Below are 25,823 nucleotides of genomic sequence, written 5' to 3'. Positions count from 1 at the left end.
GTTGTCTCCAACCTGGACACTAAAGTCTGTTTCACCCACCGAGGCAGGGGCAATGAAGTGTAAGGTTGCTTGACATCAGGGGAGCCGGTGCGCAGTGACCACTGGAAACATTCCTACTGGGGGTCAGGGGCTGGCATGCTCCCCATCAGTGACACTTCATGATTTCCACAGGAAATGAACCTGTGGCTCACTTTCGTTGGCTCACTTTCTTACAAGAAACTGTCCACATAGTTAACATATGTATTGAACAACCCAACATCACCCTCCGACACTCCGCTGACTACAGAGTGCCCTCGTGTCTCAGAGTCCCAACCATGGGCTGTGTGCATGCAACCTGAGGCTCAGTAGTTGCTCTCCACCACAGCCAAGAGGGGAACTCCCACTGGATAACTCCAAAGAAATAATCTTGTACTAGACAGGGGATTAAGCTGGGAAATTTTACCCTTTACAAGTAACCTAGAGAATGAGCAGGCGGGTAATCGCACTTCTGTTCACCAATGCAAGAGGGCTGGAGAAACTCCAAGTGTAGGTTACAGCAGAGAAAAAGCATTAGCCTGTGCCGAGGCACACAGAACTCAGGCATTTAGTTTTAAGATTATGTGGATTGTACTTTGTGCAATCTGCACTCTGGGAAAGTTCAAAGGCCAAACCACCTCCTCCACCCTGATTCCTTTCTGCTAACCATAGCTTACTTCTTTCAGCTGCAAGGAATCCAATATAATACACTGCCCCCTTTGGCCTAATACTGATCCCCAAATGGTCCTTTTTCAGACATTTCTTGCCCTTCAGATGTCTGAATGGTACACATCTCCCTCTCATTTTATAAAGAACACAAAGGTATACAGACATGCATCGTCCAATGTAGATGCATATGTATACGTGTACCATGCATTTCTAAATTACTAGCTTTGCTTATTTTGATTCACTTTGAGAAGAGAGCATTTTGGGCAGATTGTGACTGAAATCATCATCAACATCATTCTCTTTATAAAGAAGGTTTATAAAGAGTTTATAAAGAAACTCAAGGGTTCTATTCAATAGGCAGTTCCTGAGTTACTGTCACAGACAGGGATGTTACTGTTAATAGGTAAAACCTTCTGCTGTAAAGGAGTTTGCCATCATGTATAGGAAGAAGGACAATACAGATCTGGGATGGATACAGGTGACAAGATCAGAGTGAGAGCTGGGCAGTGGTGGTGCACGCCTTTATTCCCAGCACTCAGGAGGCAGAGGCAGGCAGCTATCTGTGAGTTTGAGGCCAGAGCAAGTTCCAGGACAGTCAGAGCTGTTAAATAGAAAAACTGTCTCAAAAAAAAAAAACCAAACAAACAAAAAATTAGAGTGAGATGTGCTTTCATATAGACTTTCATGATGAATTGGAGTTCACTTTTTGTGGAGAAGGAGGCATTATTAATGTAAAGACATTTCAATATAAGCTCAAGTGAAGGGATAAGAGAAAGAGGTACTCAGAAGTAGAACACACCCAAGAGCATGGGTGTGGGTCTCTCTAAAAGAGGAGTTTCAGATGCATATTAAAAATAATGTTATAAAGCTCAGTGGTGGTGGTGGCGCATACCTTTAATCCCAGCACTTGGGAGGCAGAGGCAGGAGGATCTCTGTGAGTTCGAGGCCAGCCTGGCCTACAAGAGCTAGTTCCAGAACAGTCTCCAAAGCTACAGAGAAACCCTGTTTCAAAAAACAGAAAAACAAAACAACCTCCGCCCAAAAGTAATGTAATAAATGTTAAAAAGGAAAATCCTGAACATCTTCATCAGAAGACAGCACATTACTAGTACTTGAACTGGATTTAGAACTGTAAACATAAGGACGCAGGGAGGGAGGGAGGGAGGGAGAGAGAGAGAGAAAGAGAGAGAGAAGAGTGCATGTGTACATGTGTACAATTGTGCAGTCTTTGGAAGCCTCCCGTCTCCACCCCCACCTTCCCCACAGTGTGGAGGCGACAGAAGCACACCGCTGTGCCTGGCTGTGAGGGATTTGAACTCAGGCTCTCAGGCTTGTGTGGTACTTTACCCACTGCTATATCACCCCAGCCCCCAAACAATGTTTTGAGATGAATGAAACATAAACCTGGAAGTTTTAGCAAGCTTCACTCTGAAAGCAGTAAGAGGAAACACCCAATTCTGATGTTAAAAAAAAAAATCAGGGCCCCCGAGAAGCAGTCGGATCTCCCCATAAAGCCCAGGAGACAGGGACTGAGAATCTCCAGGTAGACATTTTGAACGCCTTTGTGTAGTCATGCTTTGGGGTTATGGGGTGGGAGCTGGAGAGTGTTAGGGATTTAGGCATCCACTTTGATTATATAACCCATTTATATATGTAAGAAATTGCTGCAGAAAGACATTTTTGTTTTGTTTTTGTGGGAATTCAAGACGTTTGTGGACTGAGATGATACGCCACTGATGACAGAGTAGATCACACATTGGAGGTGTGTCTGGGAAACACGTCACATACATGAAGATGAATGCCATTTCAGGCTCACCCCAGCGGAATTCCCCCATGTGACAGGGGAAAGTCTAATCCTGCCTCATAAAACTCTGGGTACCCTGCACTATATTACTAAGTTTGCTTGTGAATTTCACAGGCACTAAGGATGTGAATTATTTAGACTGGATCAAGTTCAGAAAAGGGCAGCCAGATTGGTTAAATGACTTAAGGGCTTACTGAAAGGATCAAAAGGCAAAGGCAGGGTCTCAGCAGGGCAGCCGGGGGAGAGAAGTCCAATACTGGTGGGCAAAAGCCCCCTTCCTTGATGCTCTCCCTAGAACAGTGCTTAGTAACACACCTAAATGCAGACCCACTCAGTGCAGGCAAGATAAGGGTTGGATTCAAGATGTGGGATCATCACCAGTGTGATGGACAAACACATCAGCACGGCTAATGACATACACAGAGGGACCCTCCTCCCCATCTACCACTCCAGTGTCTGTATCTGGCATCCGGATAAAATAAGTGAGCACGTGACCAGTCCTTCACTTGCATGCTGGACAATGTCCAGCTATGAGCTGACTCTGCACCCCCACTTCTGTCCAGGGGATACAGACCAAAGTCTGTGGTTCTAGATACAGCTGGGCCCAGACTGGCTGTTAGATTATCTCAGCTGTCTAAATATTAGCGATGCGTCTTTCAGCAGGTCACTCCTTCTGTGACTTGCTTCTCATCTTTAAGCAGCAGCAAGTAGAGGGTTGTCATGAGGATTTCATGAGCCATACACTTTGAAGGGGCGGAGCAAGTGTATGACACACGTGGTTCCTGTGACTGGCTTGTCACGTTTGCAGGCATGGCTTTAGACAAAGCTGTCTTTTCTTTTCTACAGGATGTCACACTCAGCATTGCCTCACTAGCCATGAGCTGGACCAGCTGCTTGGTCTGCCCCAAACTGCTTCCTCAGCTGAGTAAGGAAGACAATCACAGCTATGTGATAGGGTTGGTGTGTGAACTGGAAGGCAACATACAGTGTTTGCCCATAGGAACTCACTGAGTGTGTGTTCTCTCGGCCCCTTTCCTTCCAGGATAGCAAAAGATAACGTAAAACTTAGGCCGTCGATACTATAAACCATGTTTAAGATTTCCTCTGATTTCAGGTTTTACTTGCTAGTCACATATTGCACACGGGTTTGCAACGCAGCCCTTTACGCTGAAGAATCTGTCAGCAGGGCTGGCAAACTCAGGGTATGCAAGTGCTGTTGTCCAGAGCACACGGTGGCCCAGGGAACACACTGGATAGATGCGGCCCCGGTGACACTAGCCAGTGGCTCTTCCCGCCTGCCTCAGTGGCTCCAGTTCCACACATGCTTGTCTCCCCGGCTAGAAAACCCAAGCTCTGCAGCAGAATACCCTGACTAGTAATCTTAAAGAAGTAAAAAAACAAAAACCAAAAACTAGAAACTCAAGAATAGAATGTTATTGTATAATAAAAATTAGCTAAGTTACTTCTTGGAATACTTATTTAAATTTATGTAATATGTATTAAACTTATGAACCAAAATGTAACGTTTTTATACGTACAGCCAAAGACAGGAATTTTTTTTCCCTTGTGTTGCTTTTCTATGGTTTGGGTTTTCTTGGTGAATGTCTCATCATAGTGTGTGATTTAGTGATTGCTATTTTGCTGACCTAAAGCAAAAGTCCATGTGTAGAGGCCAGAAAATACGACCGAAGTAGAAGGGAGCTATAAATTGATTCGTAGGAGGTAGTGAATTCCCCGGGAACACTGACCTTGCTACGAGCCATGGGAGGACACCATCTGCAGACAGAGCGAAAGCTTTTGGCTTCTTCTAAAGCCTACACTAAACTCTCAGCAGCTCAGTACTCCCTTCAAGCGAGGAGCAAACTATGCTGCAATACTCATCTAAGAGACAAACAAAGAAGGGCAGGAGAGTCTGCACCACATTCAGCATGGAGGTAAGTTTTTAATTAATTCTTATCCCCCCTGGCTTAATAAGGGACATAAAGGATCCTTTAGGAGCAGATTTAGCCTGACGTTTGAGACTTTAAAATGTTCAGAACAGCACACTCAATTTTAGATGTGACCACAGCCTCCGTGGATGGCTTAGGAGACAAAGACGGAAGTGAGACAGACACCTGGGGAGGCGGCAACCTCAGGGGAAGGAGGCAGGGGAGCCAGGTAGACCCGAGGCAAAGAGCAAGGCCCCAAAACTTTGTTTCCTATTACTTCCCCTTTATTCTTAAAATGTAAAATTATGACTTTTTACAGAATCTCAGAATGTAAAACCAAAAATATAAGGAAAATCTTTTTTTTACCAATATAATATTTTATCACTTTTTAAACCAACATAAATAATTTAATGAAAGTAATTTTTTTTCTAATAGGGATTAACTAACACATATACGCATGCAATTATGCACAACTACTGCTATTTGTAGAGTTTAGTGCGGTCCATTTTAAGGCTTACAAGATGAGAAGTTATATAGGCTTTTGTATTCAAATTTGTGAATTATAATTAAATTATCTTTCAGATGACAATTTAAAAAATACTACAAGAAATAAAATTTGTGTCTACAGTCACAACTATAACTCTAAAACATACAGAATTCAAACTAAAACAACATTGGGTTTTATTTTTATTCTATATTTTATATAAATTGCCAACTGTATTATAAATGGTGTCAGCAATAGGAAAGTGAGAAATAATGTTTCCTAAGATATAAATGCACAGAGCCCACAATTACATAACACGGAGCTTGCTTTTGTTTCAGCCTGCACACAAACCTTACTCAGAAGACGAGGGTCTTGGTCACACTTGAGTGTTTAATGCAAACAGGATTTGGTACCAGAAGGTTTTAATGCAGAGGATTAGATGTATCATCATACACTGCGATTAAAGGACTTGTATTTAGAATGAAATGAATTTTTGTTTGATGTGCTCACTTAGTAACCTACTTAAATGCGTTTTTCACTGTAAGCCTCAATGTCAAAGATGGCTACTTGGTGTGTCTTTGATGGCTATTCCCGGGACACTTCAAGTCAAACAATTTAAAAAAACATGTAGTCACTGTTGTACCAGTGACTGCTTATGTTCCTAATTTACTTGTTATTCCAAGCTCTCCTAAATGAAAACAAACTCATGCAACAGAATAAATTCTATGCTCATCATAAAAAGAAACAATCAGTCTACAAGGTAGAAAATTCCCCAGAACTGTTCCTGGAAGGGAGAGAATGTAGGCGATCCTTGAACTGGAGGCAGGATAAAAGCAGTTTGATGAAATAACATCACAGGTATGGTATCAATTTTGGGAAACAAGAGATGCTAGGAATTTATAATAAAATCAGTTCCGCGTCCCCAAACAGCCAAGCCACAAATTTGATACATGAAAAGGCTAATTAGTGAATGTGGGTGAAATTCACGGAGAAGAGGCGAAGGTAACAGGTGCTTTCCCACAAGATGACACGTAATGACCTCCCTCATCCACAGAGGCAGATGTTGAGGTAAGCACCTAGTTAGGGAAACAGCCTAGGAGACCCATATTAACTTTTAACACCCACAGCGGGGAAAAGAAGAATGGCCACATCTGTCATCAGCATCTGGATAGGACAGTTTCGTCAGTTCAGTTTGGAATCTGTTTATATGTAGAATATAGAAAGAAAATATACTCAGCACACCGTGAAACTGTGTGGTAATTAAAAGCAAAACAGTGGTAAGTTTAAGTGTCATATTGCTATTTAAAATTGTTAAACTCTAGCTATGGGCTATTTTCTCTAAGTATCTTAAGATAACGTAAAAAAGTTATTACTTAAGAATACTTTTATAGCCAGGTGTAGTGGTGCACACCTTTAATCCCAGCACTTGGGAGGCAGAGGCCAGCCTTGTCTACAAAGTGAGTTCCAGCACAGCCAGAGCTGTCTTGAACCCCCAGCACCCAAGAAAAGGTCAAATTGAAATAAAACAAATCACCAAAAACAAAACAACAATCCCCCCCCAAAAACCCCACAACCAACCAACTAACAAAACAACCAAAAAAAAAAATTTCACATTTTAATGAATATTAAGTAGCTATGTAAAAGGTGATGGTTTGGTCTTCTTCCATACATAACAGTGTGGCTGTTGAAGAGTGGTCTCTAAGATCTACAAAATAGGACCTCAAAATAGGTTTGTTCCAGGGGCTGAAAAGTTGACTCAGTGGTAAAAAGCATGTGTCACTCTTCCACAGGACCTGAGTTCAAATCCCAGCCTTCACTCAGGTGGCTCATTACTGCCTGCAACTCCAGTTCTAGGGGAACCCAAGACCTTTGACCTCTTCAGGTGCCCACATTCATATGCACAGAACCACACACACAGAGAACACACACAGACACACACATATAAACATATAATTTAAAATAATAAAAATTAAAAGGAAAAGAATATTATCTATCTATCTATCTATCTATCTATCTATCTATCTATCTATCTATCTATCTATCTATCTATGTTTTTCGAGACAGGGTTGACCTGGAACTAGCTCTTGTAGACCAGGCTGGCCTCGAACTCACAAAGATCTGCCTGTCTCTGCCTCCCGAATGCTGGGATTAAAGGCGTGTGCCACCACCACCCAGCCAAGAATAATATTTATTAAAAAATAGGTTTGTTCCAATTTGGTCAAAGATTCTATGTCATGAATATTTACTGTTGGTGACAATGTGAGAACCTTCAGAGACTGAAAACTCAAAAGGAAGTTTCTTAAGTCCTCTTGATTCTGCCTTAACGTGAACATAGTAAGCTTTACATACTATTGTAAGATCTGCACATCTGTAGCAGGCTGGCCTAAATTCAGAGGACATACTACATGTTAGACATGTTCTCTCTTCCCTAACTTTGCTGGAAGTAAGCTGGCTTACAGGGCTTCCCACCTCTAACAGCAGAGCTCTGTGTGTGTTTTCGATGCTTGGCTGAGTACACAGCACTTCATGTCAAAACTGGTGAGCAATTTCAATGCTGCCGTGTGTGCCAAATCGGGAAGATGCTCATGAGACTCAATGCATGAGCTCATCAGTTTTCATATGCCAGGCTTACCAGTCAGGAAAAATTACAAGTAAATTAAAAGTTGGAAACCCCTACTTGTAAGCAAAGGATCCAGCTTCGTCATAGGGTTCTTGCTTAGCATACAAAAGACCCCTGGGTTCCATCTCCAGTATCTTCCGCAACACAAGCAAAACAACTCCACTTCCCAGAATACTCTCGGGGTTTCCTCAAAGTCTCCCAAGGGGCATGCTTACACATTTGCTGATATGTCTCAGAAAGTGTTTTCACCAGTGTTATCAGTCACTTTAAGCTTTTCATAGAACAAGTATAATTTTGATGACTATTAAGTGCAGGACTCTCTGTGGTCTACTGTTGGCCAGTATTCCTAGAGGAATCTCCAGGAAGATTCCATTACTGGCATTTCCTTGCTTGGTCTTAAAGCTGGACTCAGATCCCTGATTTCTCCGGTACAGCTGGTCCCAAACTCCCTTTTATTTTATAAAACATCTTTGGTCCACAGGACTGAAGTTCCTGCTTTCCTGCTGTGATCTTTAAGTTCTGTAGCAGGGGAAGGGACTCAATGACACAGTGCTTGCTTTGCATACAGAAGGCCTTGGGTTAGACTGCCAGTACTGCAGAAAAAAAAAATTAAGACCTGCACAATAATTCGTGTTTTTGTTTTGAAGGGAAACTCGGCCCTGCCCTTTGGGTGTTCTTCATGCCACCTAAGAAGGAAGGCAATTCCCTTCCATCTGGGAGAAGAGGAAAACAGAGCGTGTTTAAAGCATTAGCTGTCTGCAGAGCAGAGAGTCCTCAATAAGCTCCCCTGAGCTGACAGGGTGCCCAGAGTGGAAAGGCATGCTGGAGAAAGATTTCCTGAAGGGCTCACGGCTGCGCTTTTTGTACCTTGCTCAGTGGCCTGGTGCCCTCCGATCCTTGCTTGTAAGTGCAAGGACTAGATAAGGATAGGTATTAGTTGTAATCGGGGGACCATTTAAAGACTTCAGAAGAAATACTGAAAACTGGTTGGGAGAAGCAGTTTTTAGGTGGGAGAGTATGAGTGATTAATTCTACGATTAATTCTAGTAGGTAAAATGTCAGAGCCAGCGGCAGCCTCTTAATCGCCAGTGCAATTCGTCATACATAAGAATCAACAAGGAGGCTTTCTGAGGCCCATTATCAACGATGATTTTTGCCAATACAGCTCTGTAAATGCCAATTGCGGGGCAGCTGCTTTCTTTCCAATGGGTCCAGGGGAAAAAGTGGCGTGTTAAAAGGAATCTTGGTGTTCTGACCCTCTGACTCCCATCACACAGGATTCGCTTCACCCGAGTCTGGAGACCTGTGTGGAATGAGGAGTAAAATGCATATTTGTGTAAATCCCCGGGACTCTCTCTCTGGAGAACACCGGCTTTTTAAAGAGTCAGGTCAAATCCCCTGGAGATCAAGTGAGTCCAGTTACGTTTCCTTTTACTCCCCCGGCGTCCCCGCTGTGGGGCTGGCTAGCTGGCAGCATGCTAAGACTGTCATTTGTAAAAAGCAGTCCGCTCAGCTATAATTAGTAATTTGATGTCACACTGGAACTGGAGCGCAGCTGTGAAAAGATCGACCACCAGGGAGATTCACATTTCTCTGTCTCATTTAGAGGGGGTGAAGCTGCTGGAGCCATGAATGGAAGATGCCCTTCCACTAAAAAGGAAAGAATTAGGGAACGAAACAAGTCATAGCAGCTGTCAGAATTTGACAATTTTTTTTTTAAAGAACTGTTCCCATTTTAAAAAAAAAAAAACCTCTAGACATCTGTACATGCATACATGCATGTTCTGATACTTGTTGCCACAAAGTCATTCCATTATTGTTAGAATATAGGGACTTTATCTCCTCCAGTCCCATCTCCATTATTGTGCTAATGCAAATCACACTAATTATGTGTCAAGAAGAAATTCAAGGGATGGGACTTGCCTGCACCTATATCACTGAACACTGAAAATGACAGTTTCAAAACTTGTCATCAAAAAGTTAAAAGTATGGGAAATTAAATAATGACTGCAGTGAGCGGGTCCCGGAGAAGGGGAAGAATCGCGATCACTAATTAAGCTGTGCCAGTGGAGAGTCTGGGAAGGCGCTCTGCCGGACGGCCATCATTCTGAACAAGACAGCGACACACAGCAATTGCAGGGGCAGTGACGAGCTTTCCTCTCTAAGAGGCTAAAAGATAGGACATAAAGCATTCTTCAAACCACAGGTACCAATGATTATTCTGAAGGTGTTTAAGGTTTTACTCAGGAACCCCCCAAAGGGCTATGCTTTTAAAGAAGAGTCAAAACTATTAACTGATCCTGGAAGGAAGGAAAACCAATACTGGGGGCGGGGGGGGGGCAAGGGGAGGAGAGGAAAGGAAAACAGTTAAAATAAAAAAAAGCCTAAAAGCCCAGTGTGCCCGAGCTCAGCTATGGCCATGGTGAGCTGATGTGTTTGCAGCTGAGTGTGTCTGGATTATCAGGAAGCTCCCAGATAGTGGAACCACATTCTCCTGGGTGGTTGTCAATTCTGATGGCCTTTGCATCCCATATGTGCAGCGATTTCTCCTCCCCTTCCCAGTTAGAAGCTGAAATATACATGGATAGCTGAGGTAGCCGTAGGAAGCCTCTGACCTTTCGGGGAAGAACTGTCAGATCCCCAAACCTCCAGCACAGTGCAAAGCCCTGGGTTCTTCCTCAAGGCAAGAGTGTCAGCCTCAGGGACCACAGTGTCTGCACAGCAGGAGGCCCCGGGCCCAGGACTGTCCGTGTACCAAATCAAACACTTGAAGTCATGCATGAAGGTGGAGGAAATATAAAGATATAAATGGGTTGTTTTGCTAAACATAGTCTGAAACCAGATCATTTACTTAATTACTTAAAAAAAAAGATCCTGGGTAAATTGCTTTAGCACCACATTTAGCCTTCAGGCAGGATGTGACTGAGTGACCCATTAATTCAGTCCTTGAGGCTGGGACAGTAACCATGAAAACACGTGTGTGCACACACACGCTTGTGCGCACACACGCACACTTCTGAATGAACGCAGCACAGTAGAGGTGCAAATTCATAAAATTCAAATTGAAACAAAATAATATTCTAAAAGAAATTCAGAAAAAAAATTAAAATCTTTGAGTCTAACTTTAAAGAGACAGTAAAGAAAAGACCCCGCTGAGGCTGGTATGTAGGAATATTCAAGAACCCAGGCAACTTTCCCCCAGCCTGCCAGTCAATGCGGCAGTCTGGGCTAGTTCAGTTTACATCTACACGCAGGAAGCCATTTTCCAAATTCTTTTTTTTTCTTAACTTAAAAGTATTTAATTTTGAAAAGGAATCACACATGAAACCATTTTTTTCTTACTTTGCTTAGAATGGCAGTTTTTTAAATTTAACAGCCCAAAGCTTATTTCTAGTCTTTCATTAAATAAATGTCTCTAATGACCTGTACTTCTGCCATAACCCAACAGATTTAAATTATCTCTCTCTCTTTCTCTATTTGTGCTCCGATCTGTTATAGTTGTTCAAAAACCTTTTCAACATGTAACCATTTAATCCTAAATTTCCACATCTCTTCCAAGTAATCACTTTTAACAAAACTGAATCCAATTCTTTATGTCTTCATCTACCAATCAGAACTAATTACAATCTTCAGACTGACATAAAACTTAGATCTCTTGGGAAGACTTCTGCGAACAATCGCAACTATGAACTTGGTTGTTGTTGATGAGCTGTTTCCTGTTAGCATCTAATGTATCTTATAAAGCATAAGCATGCATGCTCGTTTACGGCTGTCACTTGGAATGTTTCACTAACATCTAACCAACCCTTTTTCTGCTTTGTCAGTCCTATCGCAGTCCGGATCTCATTTACCAATACTGAAATATTATATTTATGTCCCCGATAGACTGACCCTTCAAGTCTGTAATTCCAGAAAAGAAAGCAAATGAGATTCAAGTGTTACTTGATTTATAATCAGTCAAAAGATATGAAGATATAGTCTTTTATAGTCTTTTCATACTTCACTTTAAAAATCAAAACCAACTCCGACCTCATCTTACCACTGTATACTTAAAAAGAAATTTGAAATCAATACGTAATGGCCGAGAAAATGAAGAGAGGCAAAGAACACAGTCAAGGTCACATATGGCGAACTGGGGTAAAGAGGCCTTGGGACCCAAGTTCCCCAACCCTAAGACCCACATTCTGAGCTGGAATTTCCATTTCAGTTGACAGAACAGGCAGCTCTGTCTGTGCAGAGCCGGTTGTCTGTGACGCATGTGTGCCAACTGCACACATAACTAGTAACTAGTAAGTACAGCATCATATAGTCACCGAGGAAGGTGATGAAGGCATGCATCCCCAGGCTGCACGGGTGCTGCCCGTAGCAGCAGGGGAAGGGGAAGAACCACAGGGGTGGGAGAGGAGAAGAATGAGCACAAGCCTTGCCCAGTGCTCCCCGGACAGGAAGGAGGTGTGATGGTGCTTACCTTTTCTTTGTCACTAGCTTCTCTAGCCACTGTAGAGCCCTGAAACACAAACAATGGTAAGAATTGCATGAGGTGTACACAGTATGAGACAAACCCAGCTCTGTCCACTCTCAGTGTGCTCCCCTCGCCTGGTCTGTGGCTCCCCCTGCAAGTGTCCCTGTCTACTGTCCACTCTTCTCTAATCTCACTCTTGTCGTTTTTGTCTGACTTATCATTCTCTCTGGTCCTTACCTTCCTGCTTGGAAACCAGAGAGTCTGGCATCACTTGAGCAATCACTGGTTAAACACTGATCAGAACCGTACCAGTTGCTGGAAATGGCTGGTTTCACTATCTTCAAAAGGAAGGTTTTGGCAACAAAAGCACAGAATGCCCCTTTGCCCACATCATGACCTCCAGATGTGGAGCATCCTTGCCTCTGACAGCCTTCCCTGCACCACGGTGCTGTTCTCTCCCCAGGTAGTGACCAAAGGACAGTTCCACTGAGCTCCCAGCACACCCTCTGTGAGAGCTCTCCGACTCCCTTCACTTTGGAGACTCCTTCAAAGCCACAGGCTTCCCGATGCCTCTTTTGTTCTAGGCCCTATGCTGAGCACAGGAGTAAAAAGTGGAAGAAAACACAGCCCTTGATCTCCTGGCACCTAGTCAGCTGCACCAGTTTTCAAAAGCAGCCTCTCAGAGCTGTGTTAGCCAAAATGTCTGATGGGAGATGGGACGTTACCTCTGAGGTCCACAGGAGGTTTGGGGGGCAGGCAGAGTTCAAGCAGAGAAACTTGCCTTTTTGTGGAAGGGTTTAATTCAAAAGAAAAGCCAAGGAACACATAGACAAGTTGATTCATACATTAGAGTCCTAAATATGTGAATTCTGCAATCCTTACTCAGTTCTTTGTTTCTCACTCACGACAGTCTGTGTTTACTGAAGTGGCCTGAAGGATCACGGAGTTACAGATTCCTTTTCCCCAGCACCAGATGCCTGACCTGCTATGATATTCGTTAATTTGATCACTGTCAAATCCACAGCTATCATCCTGGACCATTAAAGTGGCCAATCATGAAGGGAACCCATATTTGACTTGAGCAAAGAAGGTGGTTAGCTTCAGAAAGAAAAGATTCTAAATGCATACAGCATGTCTGTTTAAGTAATGGATGCTGCCCAGAGCCATTCTTCTGAAAGGAGCAGTTATGAATCAGTTACCTTCTTTTCCAGAAAATGACATTTTTATTTGAGAAAACTACAAATGAACTGGAAAACACCTGCTCGGCAATGAATGGGGCTGCAAGGGTCTGGATGAGCTGTGTTCTGTCATTCCACATGACGGACAGCATTTGAGGTCAGTGATTAAAATGCTATCAAATGAAAACCAGACTTCTGAGAAATTGTATTTGTCCTCAGTTTCCCCATGTGAAAGACTTTCAATGTGGCTGGTGCAGATGGTCACATGACTTTTGATACTGCATAATTGGATATGCTGACATTGGGATACTATGTTAATTAAGAAACAACTATGTCAGGGCAGGAGAGATGGCTCAGCAGTTAAGAGCACTGGCTGCTTTTTCAGAGGACCTGAGTTCAATTTCCAGCACCCACATGGCAGCTCACAAATAATCTATAACTCCAGTTCCAGGGGATCTGACACCTTCACACCAATGCACATAAAATAAATTAAAAAGAAACAAATATGTCTTCAGTGAGACATGTATGACTAAAAAACCACACACGTGGACCAGTGCATGCAAGTGACAACAGATTTTAATGAACAGGGGACAAATTCCTCAGTGTAACAAGATTGGAGATATTACTGTTAAGTTTTGGTGTATTATCCAACAATGTCTACAATTATCCCTAAAACTCCTCATCTCTCTTTTCCAGTGTGAGTTCAAATTCTTTCCCACCAAACAATACCCAACCAGATAACAGCACACTATACTGACAGCAGAATCAGCTACGACATCCCAACTCTCTCACATTAATTCAGACACTGCAGAGATATGAAGTAAGGGGCGGGAGGGAAGGCTGAGTGAGATGGAACGCACCATTTGAAACTCAAAGATTTAACTAAAATAAAATATGCTGGGTGGTAGTGGCACATGCCTTTAATCTTTGCCTCACAGAGGCAGAGGCACGTGGATCTCTGGGTTTGAGGCCAGCCTAGTTTACAGGGTGAGTTCCAGGACAGCCAGGGGTACACAGAGAAAACCTGTCTTGAATAATCCCCCAAAAAAGAAAAGCAAAGCAAAACCATGATGTTTGTCTAATATTTTACTTTTAAAAAATAGCTATTTTCATAAAAATTCATTAATACATAATACCTTTTCATTATTTAAGGTAGCTATTAATAAATATTAATATAAATTTCAATATTTTTTATAATTTTATGCTTAATATTCTCATAAATTTATTTTAAGCAAAGATTTTCTTTTTTAAATTTATGTGTAAGGGTACGTAGGAGAGCCTGCAGCAACCAGAAGAGGGTGTTTGATTCCCCTGGAGGTGAAGTCACAGGTGGTCATGAGTGGCTTGATGCTGGGAACTAGCTATGCCCTCTGGAAGAGCAGCAAGTACTCAGAGCCATTCCTCCAGCCCCTGCATCCACTTCTAATACTGTAGGTATCCATAGGCAGACCCTACACAGGGCAAACCTTTTCAGGGTCCTCTTTTGTGCATGTGAATGAGTTCTAAGATTAAAGAGAAAAATCCCGATACTCAAGTACTACAGATCAAGAAAAAAAAAAAACACTTTTCTGTTCTGGGGTCGGGGGGGGGGAGGTAAATATATTTAGCTTCTCTGTGGTTCCTGCTGAACTTGGTCACCATACTGCAAACGCACAGATGAGACAGACTGCACACATGATACATCAATAAAACTTATTTTTAAACAGAAACACAACCCTCTCTTTGTTTTGCCTGCAATCACACTACAGTTGGCTGAGTCTGAACTTGTAAAACTCAGATCATGCCACTGCAGCCGCAGTTCTCCGGTGGATCCTGTCTTACTGCCATCTTTGAGATGTCGTGAATCCTCCCCCATTTCTTACACCACGCTGTCCACTGGTGCCCTCTCGGGCGCACCTTTCTTTCCATCCTGCTTAGCAATGTAGGCCTTGCCAGCTGGGGGGACAGGCCTGTGATCTCAGCCACTCAGCAAGCTGAGGCTGAGGCTGGGATAACAATTCAAGGCCTATTTTGGCTTCAGGGTGAATTTAATGCTAGCTTGGGCAACTGAACGAGACCCTCTCTCAAAATAAGAAGAAAAAGGGCTGAGGCTATAGCTCAGCAATAGAATACTTGCTTACAGTTAAGAAAATAGTGCGGCCTTCCCTGTTTATTTCTACCCAAGTGCTCCTCATGTCCCTAAAGTAGTAATAATAGTAATATGTATATATATTTACATATATACACAATATATATATAAGATGAAAAAATTTATACATATAATATACATAAAATCATTAAAGATTTGTTCTGTTGTTTTTATTTATTTACTGTAGTGTGTATGTGTGTATGTGTGTGTGTGTAGTGTGTATGTGTATGTGTGTGTGTGTGTTTTGTGCAAGTGCAGGTGGTGGTTGAAGGTTAGAGGCTGCATGCGTGTGTGCATGCATGTGTGTTCTGTGCATATGCAGGTGGAGGTCAGAGCCAACTTTTGGGAACCAAGTCTTTCCTTCTAGCATGGAGCCTGAGGCGTGAACTCAGGTCACCAGGTTTGTGGGGCAAGTGCTTTTGCCTGCTGGGCTATCCTGCTGCCCCGGTCTGTTCCACTCATCAACTATTCCCAGCACACAGACCACTACATGGCATTGGCTGACATGACTGTAGCAGCACGGACTCAGATACGAACTCTAGGTGCATCTGAATTATTTCATTCACACAATTAATTATAACATATACAATATGGATGGGTAACCTGGAGCCACTTGATGCAAATGACTGAAGCCAATCTCACCTTTAAGTCGTATTTCCTATACACAGACAAACGGTGGCTGAACACATTCCTTGTAACAATCACGTATATTTCCACTCCATCGACATTAAGCCGGTACATTCCCAAGAACTGAGGAAGGAGGGTGACCCCGTGACATTCCACTATGTACTATACAGGAAAAAGAGAGAGAGAAAGGAAAAACAGCCGTCAAAACATGGTGGATCACTGTGACACTTGGCCTTTCTAATTGTGGGGCTTATTTAAAGTAGAAATGTCTAATTCTTAAGGCTTTATTTTCAGAAAACAATCACTTGGTGTTGCTCACTCCTCAGGTCTGTGTTCTCCACATGTATATAAAAATTAGAACATTCAATCTTTAAAAAACCTTTTTATTGATTCTTTGTGCATTTCACATCATGCGCCCCATCCCACTCACCTCCCCGCCCCTCCTCCACATTCGCCCTCTGCCTTTGTAATCTCCCCTGCAAAGGAAAACAAAAAATAAAAATAATAAAAAATGAAGAAAAAAAACTCACCTTGGAAGCTGCGGTAGAACACTCAATCTTATCACTAAAGAGATATTTTTTTTTCAGTAGCTCAACTAATCCATAATGTCAAAATTGGATATAGAAGCACAAGGTCTGAAGGGACAGCCCACCTCGGTCCTTCCTCTTATTCCCCAGAGGGCCTGAGGACGACCTCATCCCTTGATCTTGAAGGTGGAGTAGTGGGGGGTAACACAGAGGCTGCTAAACGCCTGCTGCTAGGGGCCTAGCTATTCTGTTTCTCGTCTAGACTTCAGTGGGCATGAAGAGGCCTGAGCTACAAAGAAGCTGGAGTTCTCTGGCCAGATTCTGCCTGCCATCAAGTCTCAGGGTTGCAAAGACACAACACGACTTGGGTCATATGCCAACGAGCCACAAGAGGGAGCTACTTCCTCTTGGAAGCAGTTATTGATAAACTATGGGTTCCACACAGGGGCCTTTACAATGGGGGAAGATTCTAAACGAGCCTTTTTAACATCTATGACGTAGAGACGAATCCTCCAGGGTAGCATCAACACCACAGTTCCAGTGTTGTGAGTGCTCTACCCACTGGTCCCGCCAGCAGTCAAGGGTTGTCGTTTGGGTTATTCTGGTATGTGTATGTGTTGTGAGTGCCCTACCCACTGGGCCCATCAGCAGTCAAGGGTTGTAGTTTGGGTTATTCTGGTATGTGTATGTGTTGTGAGTGCCCTACCCACTGGGCCCGCCAGCAGTCAAGGGTTGTAGTTTGGGTTATTCTGGTATGTGTATGTGTTGTGAGTGCCCTACCCACTGGGCCCATCAGCAGTCAAGGGTTGTAGTTTGGGTTATTCTGGTATGTGTATGTGTTGCATGTGCCTGTGCCAGAGTACAGAGACCAAGGAGGGCTTTGGGCGTCATCGCTCGAGGCAGGGTTTCTCACTGACTATCTACAAGCTCACCATCTTGGTTAGGCTTGCTGGCCAGGAAGCTCTCAGGACTGCCCGTCTCTTCCCCTCAGTGCTGGGGTTACAGGCACACGCAGCCTTGCTTGGCGTTTTACATGGGAAAGGGGGTTTCAAATCCCGGTCTTCACATCACCAAACACGTGCTCTGACCCATGGAGCCATCTCCCCAACCCCTATTTTGAGTCTTTGAAACATTAGCAAAAATGTTCTAATTGGACATTTTAAGTGGTAAACATTAATAAGCAAGTCTGGGGATATTTAACTCGCTAAAGAACAAAAAGTCCTTGGCTCTTCTCATTAGAACTGAACAGCGTCTATCTGGTCTTTGCGATGCAGAGTTCTGACAAATCTCAGAGATACTTCGGCCCCTTTCCTTACAGATAACAATTGAGCTGTCTACTTGAGCGCAGTCTAATTTCTTCCACCGAGTTTCATCTCAGCTTGCTACTTTAAATAGATGAGTGGAGCATAATTTGAAGCCAATAAATTGACTTGAGGTTTGCTAATGCACAACAGGTGGTTAATAGTTCTTGGCTGAAAAGGAAATTTCCCACAGTGATTTAAGGGATTAAAAAGTGTGTTGTTTGCCAGTAGGGGAAGGTGGATGAGTGGATCTTAACTCAGTCTGGGGGCATCTGTACTGCATGAGGGAGGGAACAGGCTTGTGAGCCAGGGAGATGAAGCATAAATCCTTGGGTAGCCATTTACATGCTGTGGGATTTGGGGTAAGTTAACTAACCCACGTTATATTTTAGCTTCACTTCCCAGAAAACTGAGTACCCAAATGCCCACTGAGAATAAAGTTGTGAGGCTGGCAAGGGAAAGCATGTCAAAAACCCCATGCCACAGTCTGTACTGAACCCCACTCTTTCTCAGTTACCAGTGATGGCATTGCAAGCTGTCACTCAAAACCTTGGAAAGAAACTGTAGCATCACATCTATCTGCCCCTGGTCCAAACTTCTCACAGCCACGCTCTAGCATCTGTCTGGGGGTCGCTCTAGGACAGGAATTATTTTGCAGACATGGAAGGCTATTAGAGGCCCCCAAGGCAGGGCAGTGGCTCATCACCTCTTCCACGCACATTTTTATCCCTAAGAAAGTGTCAGGGATGACAGAGCACTTACCACACATGCGTAAGGACAAAGGTTCAATCCCAGTACTACAAAAACCAGCACATGCCAATATAAAAGTCTCTGTAGAGCCACAGAGAGCCTGGCTCCCAGATGCTCAACCCACAGTCTCACTGACCCAAGCTAACGACATTGAGTGGTACATGAAATCGTCAAGTTTTTGTTTTTGAAAATGCGCCTAAAACACTCTACAGCTTCCCTGTCTCCAAGTCTAGCTAACATGGAAAAAACAACCAACTCTGATGCATTCTGTCAACAACTGTGTTCTCAAAGGTTCCGTTCCACCATGGGGCTCTTTGATGAATACTTTGAAAAACACAGATTAAATGAACCTCAAACTCCTGAGTGTATAAACACGCGCAAAGTCACAAATCACATCAAAGCCCACCTTTACCATGTCAGTGCTGCCAAACTGCATTTGATACTAAGAACGAAGAAAGAACTTAAGGATCAGCAGCTCTGCAGGAGAGAAAGTTGTGCCCATTGGCTGGAGTTCTGGATGGGAGCTCGGGAAAGTGTTCCAGGTACTCAGTGCTGGAGCCGACCCAGTAGACCCAGGCAACTTTGCACAAAAACTCTTTTTTTTTTAAGGTTTTTATTTATAGATTTATCTTATTTTATGCACATGAGGTCCTTGCCTGGTGCCCCAGGGTATCAGAGGAGGGTGTTGCATCTCCTGGAACTGGAGTTAATGATGGTTGTGTGCCGCAATGTGGGGGCTGGGAACAGAATGGAGGTCTCTGCGAGAGCAAGTACCCTTAACCGATGAGACATCTTTCCATCCTTCTGCTCACAAACTCCTAACACCAAGGACAGAAACTTCTAGAGCACTGGTTCTCAACCTTCCTAATATGGTGACCCTTTAACATAGTTCCTCAGATTGTGATCCCCCACCATAAAATTATTTTGTTATGACTTCATAACTGAAAATTTTCTACTGTTATGAATCATAATGTAAATATTTGACACGTAAACCTGTGAAAGAGTCGTTCAACCCCGGGAGGGTCATGACCCTCAGATTGAGAACCAGTGTTCCAGAGGCAACCTGCACACCAGCGATTCTAAGCCAATGCCTACAGACCACCGGAATACTACACGACCCAATCGCAAGCTGCCAGGACCCATTCAAGAGCTGTGAGGTCTCAGATGAAATGCCCCACTTCTCTGACTCCTGCATTTGGAAAACAAAACCATTTTCAAGGGAACAAAATGACTGGCGACAGGGTTTTGAGGAGAATGAGGTAGTGGGGAAGTAGTGTTTGAGATCTGGATATTTCCGTTTCCCTCACATCTTAACCCCGCCTGTACTCTCATTTATAAAACATGTTTACTGAGTATCTGCTGCATGCCAAGCACTGTGTGTGCCAGTATAACATGTAATTGGGAGACTTGGACTCTACCCTTATACAATTCATCCTACAAAAGGTGCCACCTCTACTTCCCATTGTCAGATCCTCAGGTAGTCTCCAGTTTGGTTCCACTGTCTGCTTCAGACTGCAGCACAGGGTAAGGATCAGGCTCCTTCCTACCTCCTTCCATTTTATCCCAGGATCTTCCTTGAGTTCCCAGGTATCACCGTCTCCCCTCAGTTTAGGACTCCATGACAATATCTAAGTGGCTACAATTCCTTCATGAAACTGAATAAAGACCCAAACACTCCCTCCCCCACAGGCACCAACTGAGGCCAACTGGGGGCCTGTGCAGATGCCTTCACTAGGTATTTAGTGGTCACGAGGGACTGATTAACCACCCATTATTTTTGTTAAGGGTTAAAAGACCTGCGTTTCAGAGAAGCAAACAGAAGTATTCGGCAAACTGAAATATTTGGAGAGAAACACTATGTACCTGTCATTTACTTTCAAATAATTCAGTAAAACCTCAAAATGATGTAAATTTCCTTCATGTTTGAAAAATTTTATATCAGAAAGTAAAACTCGGGGTCTGAGGAGACGGCTGAGTGAGTAAACACCCTTGCTGTGCACGCATGAGCAGTGGAAGCCATGCAGGAATGGGGTGCTGTAGTGCACGAGTCTGCACAGGGACGCTCACGACGGGAAGAGCTAGGAGAATCCTTACAGGTAGAAGGACCAGATGGCCTTATAGAAGCTGTGAAAAAAAAGAGACCCTGCCTCCCAGAGGGAGGAAGGCAAGGACTGAGTGCCGAGACTGACCTCCACTGTGGTTCACACATACCCCTCCCTCCCTCCCTTTCTCCCTCCCTCCCTCCCTCTCCCTTCCTCTCTCTCTCATGCTCAAATGAAGAAGGTGAACTGAACCCAAGCCTGTATTTGGCTCATATCCTTCTTCACCTCTGACCTCTTGACCAGCTTCCTGACTGTCTGCATTTGGTTTATGGCTTTCCTTGTCTTCCATTCATTCTGGAACTTCTGTACCCACTACATCTGCCCTCTGCCTCTTCAGGGCTCCTGCCCTCACTAAGATCACCAATGGCTCATGGGTTGGTAAATGTGGCAGATGCTTCGCAGTCTTCCCATAGAGCACGTGACCTTCTCCAAGGTCTTTGCTATCTAATTTCAACTTGGATTCTGAGGTACCTGTCTAGTTTCTCTCTCTTGGTTCTCTTTCTTAACTTGCTGGCCAACTCTTCCTGCACCATGTGCCCAGAACACGTGAGGTTTGCCTGAAGCCTTCTCATCCTTTCATCCTGCACTGCAGGGGCCTTGCCGCCTGCTTTGTTCTCACTCTCTCTGCATCCTAACAGGTCCTTGGGCTTCTGTTTTCAGTCAGTAACCATCTTCTGAGCTCCACTCACATAGGAGTCAACTCAGGCAGTGTAGCATCTCTGCAAAATCTAAGTCCCACGAAGGGACCACTGTTTCTATTTTGTTCACAATCAAATCCTGATGTGGGATTCCCCTCTGTATGCTATGAATGTCATTGGTTAATAAAGAAACTGCCTTGGGCCTGTGCCAGGAATAGAGGTAGGCGGGGAAATGCTGGGAGAAAGAAGGCAGAGTAAGGGAGACGCCATGTAGCCCCGTCGGAGACAAACGGACGGATATCAGAACATTAGCCGGTAAGCCACAGCCACATGGCCATACACAGATTAATAGAAACGGGTTAAATTAATATGTAAGAGTTAGCCAATAAGAAGCAAGAGCTAATGGGCCAAGCAGTGATTTAATTAATACAGTTTCTGTGTGATTATTTTGGTTCTGGACAGCGGGAACCAACAAATGGCTCTTTCCTCCTACAAAAATCCCAACACTTGTCCCTAGCATGTAAAGTGCGTTAAAACGAAAATATGTTGAGTAAATTCAGAAAACAACTCAAGGAGCTGGAGGGACAGCTCAGTGGTTAAGAGTGCTTGCTGTTCTTTCAGAAGAACCAAGTTTGATCCCCAGCATCCACAAAGCATCTCATGATTATCCGTAACTGCAGTTTCAGGGGTTCAGACACCCTCTTTTGGCTCTGTGGGTACCAGGCACACACAGTGGCAAAGACAGACATGCAGGCAAAACACCCATACACTTAGGAAGAGAGGAGGAGGAGGAAATGACCCAAGGGATATCTTACAAATGTTCTGCAGTGTAGACCTTCTCACTGCTTACTGCTTTGTTCACAATTACAGCAGGACTCTCAGTTCTTGGATTAGAAATTCAATGTTTGCATTTTGAAAGCAGAAAGAAAAGCTACAGTTTGCTTTATGATGAGGAGGAAGGACCAGGGGGGTTCTCATGATGTCAGAATAAACGAAGTACATCATCACACAAGGAAAAGGAAGGAAAAGTGTCTGCGGTGGAATATTTATTTAACTATGTAACGACGTATTAATTTGTTTATTTTGCAGAATATTACTTTCTAGAAAGGTGTGCTACATTTGTTTATGCTGCGGAATATCTGTTTAACTATGTAAAGATGTGTTACATTTGCTTATGCTGTGGAATATTACTTTACTATGTAAAGGTTCCTGCATTTGTTTAACTACGTAAAGATGGGCTGCTCTGCCTGCTTACGGTGCCTGACTGGGCTAATAGAAAGCTGAGTGGCCAATAGCTAGCAGCAGAGGGACAGGCGGGGCTGGCGAGCAGAAGGAGTAAGTAGGAGGAATCCAGAGGAGGGAGGAGAGATGAGAGAGAGAAAAGGAGATGCCCGGGGTTGGCCAGCTAGCCAGACATGGAGGACATACACAATGAAAGCAAGGGAAAAAGCTCTGAGGCAAAACATAGATGAAGAGAAATAGGTTAAATTCAGTTACAGGAGCTGGTGGGACAAGCCTAAAGGAGGGCCAAGCATTCATAACTAATGGCAAGTCTCTGGCTCACGATTTGGGGCTGGCGTTCTGAGGAAGTCTGCTACATGTGTCAACTGTAGAGAGATAAAAGTGTTACAGTTTCACCTCTGCTTGCTGGATAAATACTGGGAGTGGCTCGCAACTCCAGGTTACATTTCACTGAGGCAGGGAAGGCAGCTCACACTACACGGGTCTAAAGCAGAGCACTGAATGGAGGAGCTCACTCTCCCGCTGCATGGGGAAGGGTGCCGCTCACAGCGGGCGAGGCTTCCCACTAACTAGGAACTCCCACAGACATGCCAAAGGCCAACCTAGTCTAGACAGTGCCTCATTGAGACTGCCTTCCCAAGCATCCTAGACTGGTCAAGTTGACGAGGGTCATCACAAAGTACCTGTGGACTGTGGAAACTGCTTTCCCATGGTTAACCAGGGTGGCTCTGGGAGGGGCTACAGCTCACAAGCTGTACACAGAGCTACTGAGCTAGTCTCTCATTCTGTGCAGATTGGGCACCGTGTGACGGTTACAAGTGCAAGGAAAGGCAGCTGAGTCACAGCCCTACAGACACAAATGTGTCACCAAACATGAGTCAATAATGATACTTGATGACCTACACAGAATTCACAGAAGAAACTCTCCCAACGTCCCCAAGTGTGTATGGACTTACAGAGACGGCAAATGGTGACCTTTCAAGCCACAGCACGATGTGGAGAAATCCACAGGGGCCTCCTTCCCTCCCCACCCTTGCTATCTTCGCAGTGACCAGGAAGAAATCTTGGGTCCCCCGCAGGGACTAGGGAGAAACCTGGTGCTTTTGAGCTGCCTAGAGCAAGATGGGTGTGGTGGTACCCATGTTTAATCTCAGGACTAGAGTGGCGCGCCTGGCTGAGGTGAGAAGATTCAAAGTCAGTTTGGGCTGCACAGTGAGACCACTCCTCATGGAAAACAATGCTCAGGTAACTAAGGAAAAAGACACACAGAATGAGGAGGCTTAGGAGCAAAGGTATAGGGAAGAAGAGAGGCGGGAGGACCTCCGGGGGTCTTCCTAAAACACTCTCAGAGAAACTGTTATGCAGAGACATAGTATTTTTATCATGTGTGTGCATGTGTGCCTGAGTGTATGCCTCTGTGCGCTCATGTTCTGGGTACATGCATGTCACTACATGCGTGTGGAGGTCAGAGAACAATCTTGCGTGCTAGATCCCGCCTTCCATCTCCACAGTCCACCTTGCCCGGATTACAGCCACGGGCTTTCCCACCTGGCGTTTCGTGGGTTCCCAGGATCCCAGCTCAGGTTCTCAAGCTTTCGCAGCAAGCCCTTTGCCCACTGAGACATTTTCCTAGTTCAGGAACGGTTACATTTTTTAAACGTGTGATAGGAGATCCCTGTTTCAAGGAATCTCTGTAAATTAATTTCCAAAAATGAATAATGCCGCATATGTGTACAAGGTAAGGCAGTTTCTTTGCAGATATAAAGTATTTAAACATGCATGTTGCATTCCGCGACTCTTGGTTCACAACTCTGAGAATTTCCCTTTTAAGATCGTAAAGATTGCAGGTGAATCAGGAAAATAATTTGTCCAAACATTTCAAGAACAACAAGCAAGTGGACCAGGGTACCACAATGTTATGGTCTTTCTTTAATATCTACTGTTTGGTGCCCTTAAAAAAAAAAGCTAAAACATTTCTAGTATCCAGTTGTTTCTCACCACTGGTGACAGGCACAAGGCAATCTGAGCAATCTTTGCTTTCTCCCTTTTTCACACTTAATTTCCAGATCATACGAATAGAAAAGTCATCACGCACGGTGGTGCACACCTGTAAATCCACCCCTGGGGAGGAGAAACCATGGTGACCTTGAGTTTGAGGTTAGCATGGGCTACATCCTGAGATCCTGCCTCAGGAAAAAAGAACAGGTAACTAATCCTCAGAGCTAGACTTTAAGTTCTTGGTACAAATATTTACTTCATTTTCGAGCACTGTAGTATGGATGAGCAGCTCTCCCTAATTAACCAAAGCGCACAATTACCCTGGGTGTTCCCAAGTGTTGTACCAGTTTACCAAATCAGCATGCTCAGAGTCCTCACATAGTCGGTAGATGTCTTTCTAGAGGCCAAAGTCTCAGGACTCCCGTGCTGGGACCCTCTGAGTTCCCAAGGGAGTCAGTTGTTATCTCCCACAACTCAGATATTCACAGCATGTGGCAGACCACAGTTTACTCTCTCAGGCAGGAGCGGGCTGTCTACACAAAGGTTGCCGCTGTTCTCAGGTGCTGTTCAAAGCTAGCGTTCTCCTGGAGGCACTGCTTTTCCGGGACCCAATGATAACCCTGATTTTCACACTTCTGGGCTCCAGTGTCACCAAGCTCTTCTGGAACATCAAAGAAGCCGTCTGGCCCCGGAAGGCACCACAACCTGAGCTTTCATTTGTACAAATGCTACATTTGAACAGATGAACTTGTTACCTGCTCTTGATGGCTAATTCGAACAGTCACTGGGGTCTGACTCCACATTCTCAGGAAGAAGGAAGTCCCTCATGAGCTAGGCTTACACTAAAATGATTTTGATTCGGCACTGTTTACTACACCATGTTACCTGCCCACGTTATATATTACGTCATGCTTTCTGTTTCATTCCGAGAGCGTCCTCAGAAACCGTTTTCTTTTAACATGCAGCCAGTATGTCTGGCTGTAACGGTGTTTCTAGTATAAGCAACTGATGCTGTGCTCTTCCTTCTGCTCAAACGTTTATGTACACGTGATGTCATAGCATCATCAATAGAGACGGATTTCCTCTTCTTGGGTCTCTCACAACTGACTGTGGGCTTACTAGAACTGCAGTGCATTGAAGAAATGATCTGTTGGAAGCGGACTTGCAAAATATATGGATGCCATAGCCTCACGATCCCAGTTCCCCTTGCCCTTGGGCTGGAAACAAGGTTTACAAATTTCCTATCTGCTGCTCTTCTCATGCAAAATGAACGGCATTCAAAGATCCACAGCCTCCGGAAGGTTCCAGCAGAGAGGGCTGTGATGTGTGAACTGGATTTCTAAATTGCTG

General features: G+C 44.1%; 1 protein-coding gene across 3 annotated transcripts in view; it reads right to left on the bottom strand.

Annotated features, from left to right (window-relative positions):
* Positions 1-25,823, bottom strand: part of Pip4k2a (phosphatidylinositol-5-phosphate 4-kinase type 2 alpha) — a 167,609-nt gene that overhangs the window by 10,538 nt on the left and 131,248 nt on the right. For all 3 annotated transcript variants that reach the window (XM_048461087.3, XM_048461086.3, XM_085699024.2), the window contains 2 exons: positions 15,931-16,077; positions 11,989-12,027 (listed from right to left, as the gene is read on the bottom strand). In XM_048461087.3, the coding sequence (XP_048317044.1) occupies positions 11,989-12,027; positions 15,931-16,077 (186 nt within the window). The remainder of the gene's footprint in view (positions 1-11,988; positions 12,028-15,930; positions 16,078-25,823) is intronic.

This window comes from Myodes glareolus, chromosome 14 (assembly GCF_982192425.1).
Source record: "Myodes glareolus chromosome 14, mMyoGla1.1, whole genome shotgun sequence".
Classification (NCBI taxonomy): Eukaryota; Metazoa; Chordata; class Mammalia; order Rodentia; family Cricetidae; genus Myodes; species Myodes glareolus.
Note: the sequence above shows the minus strand (reverse complement) of the source record. Positions and strands in the feature narration are given on the sequence as shown.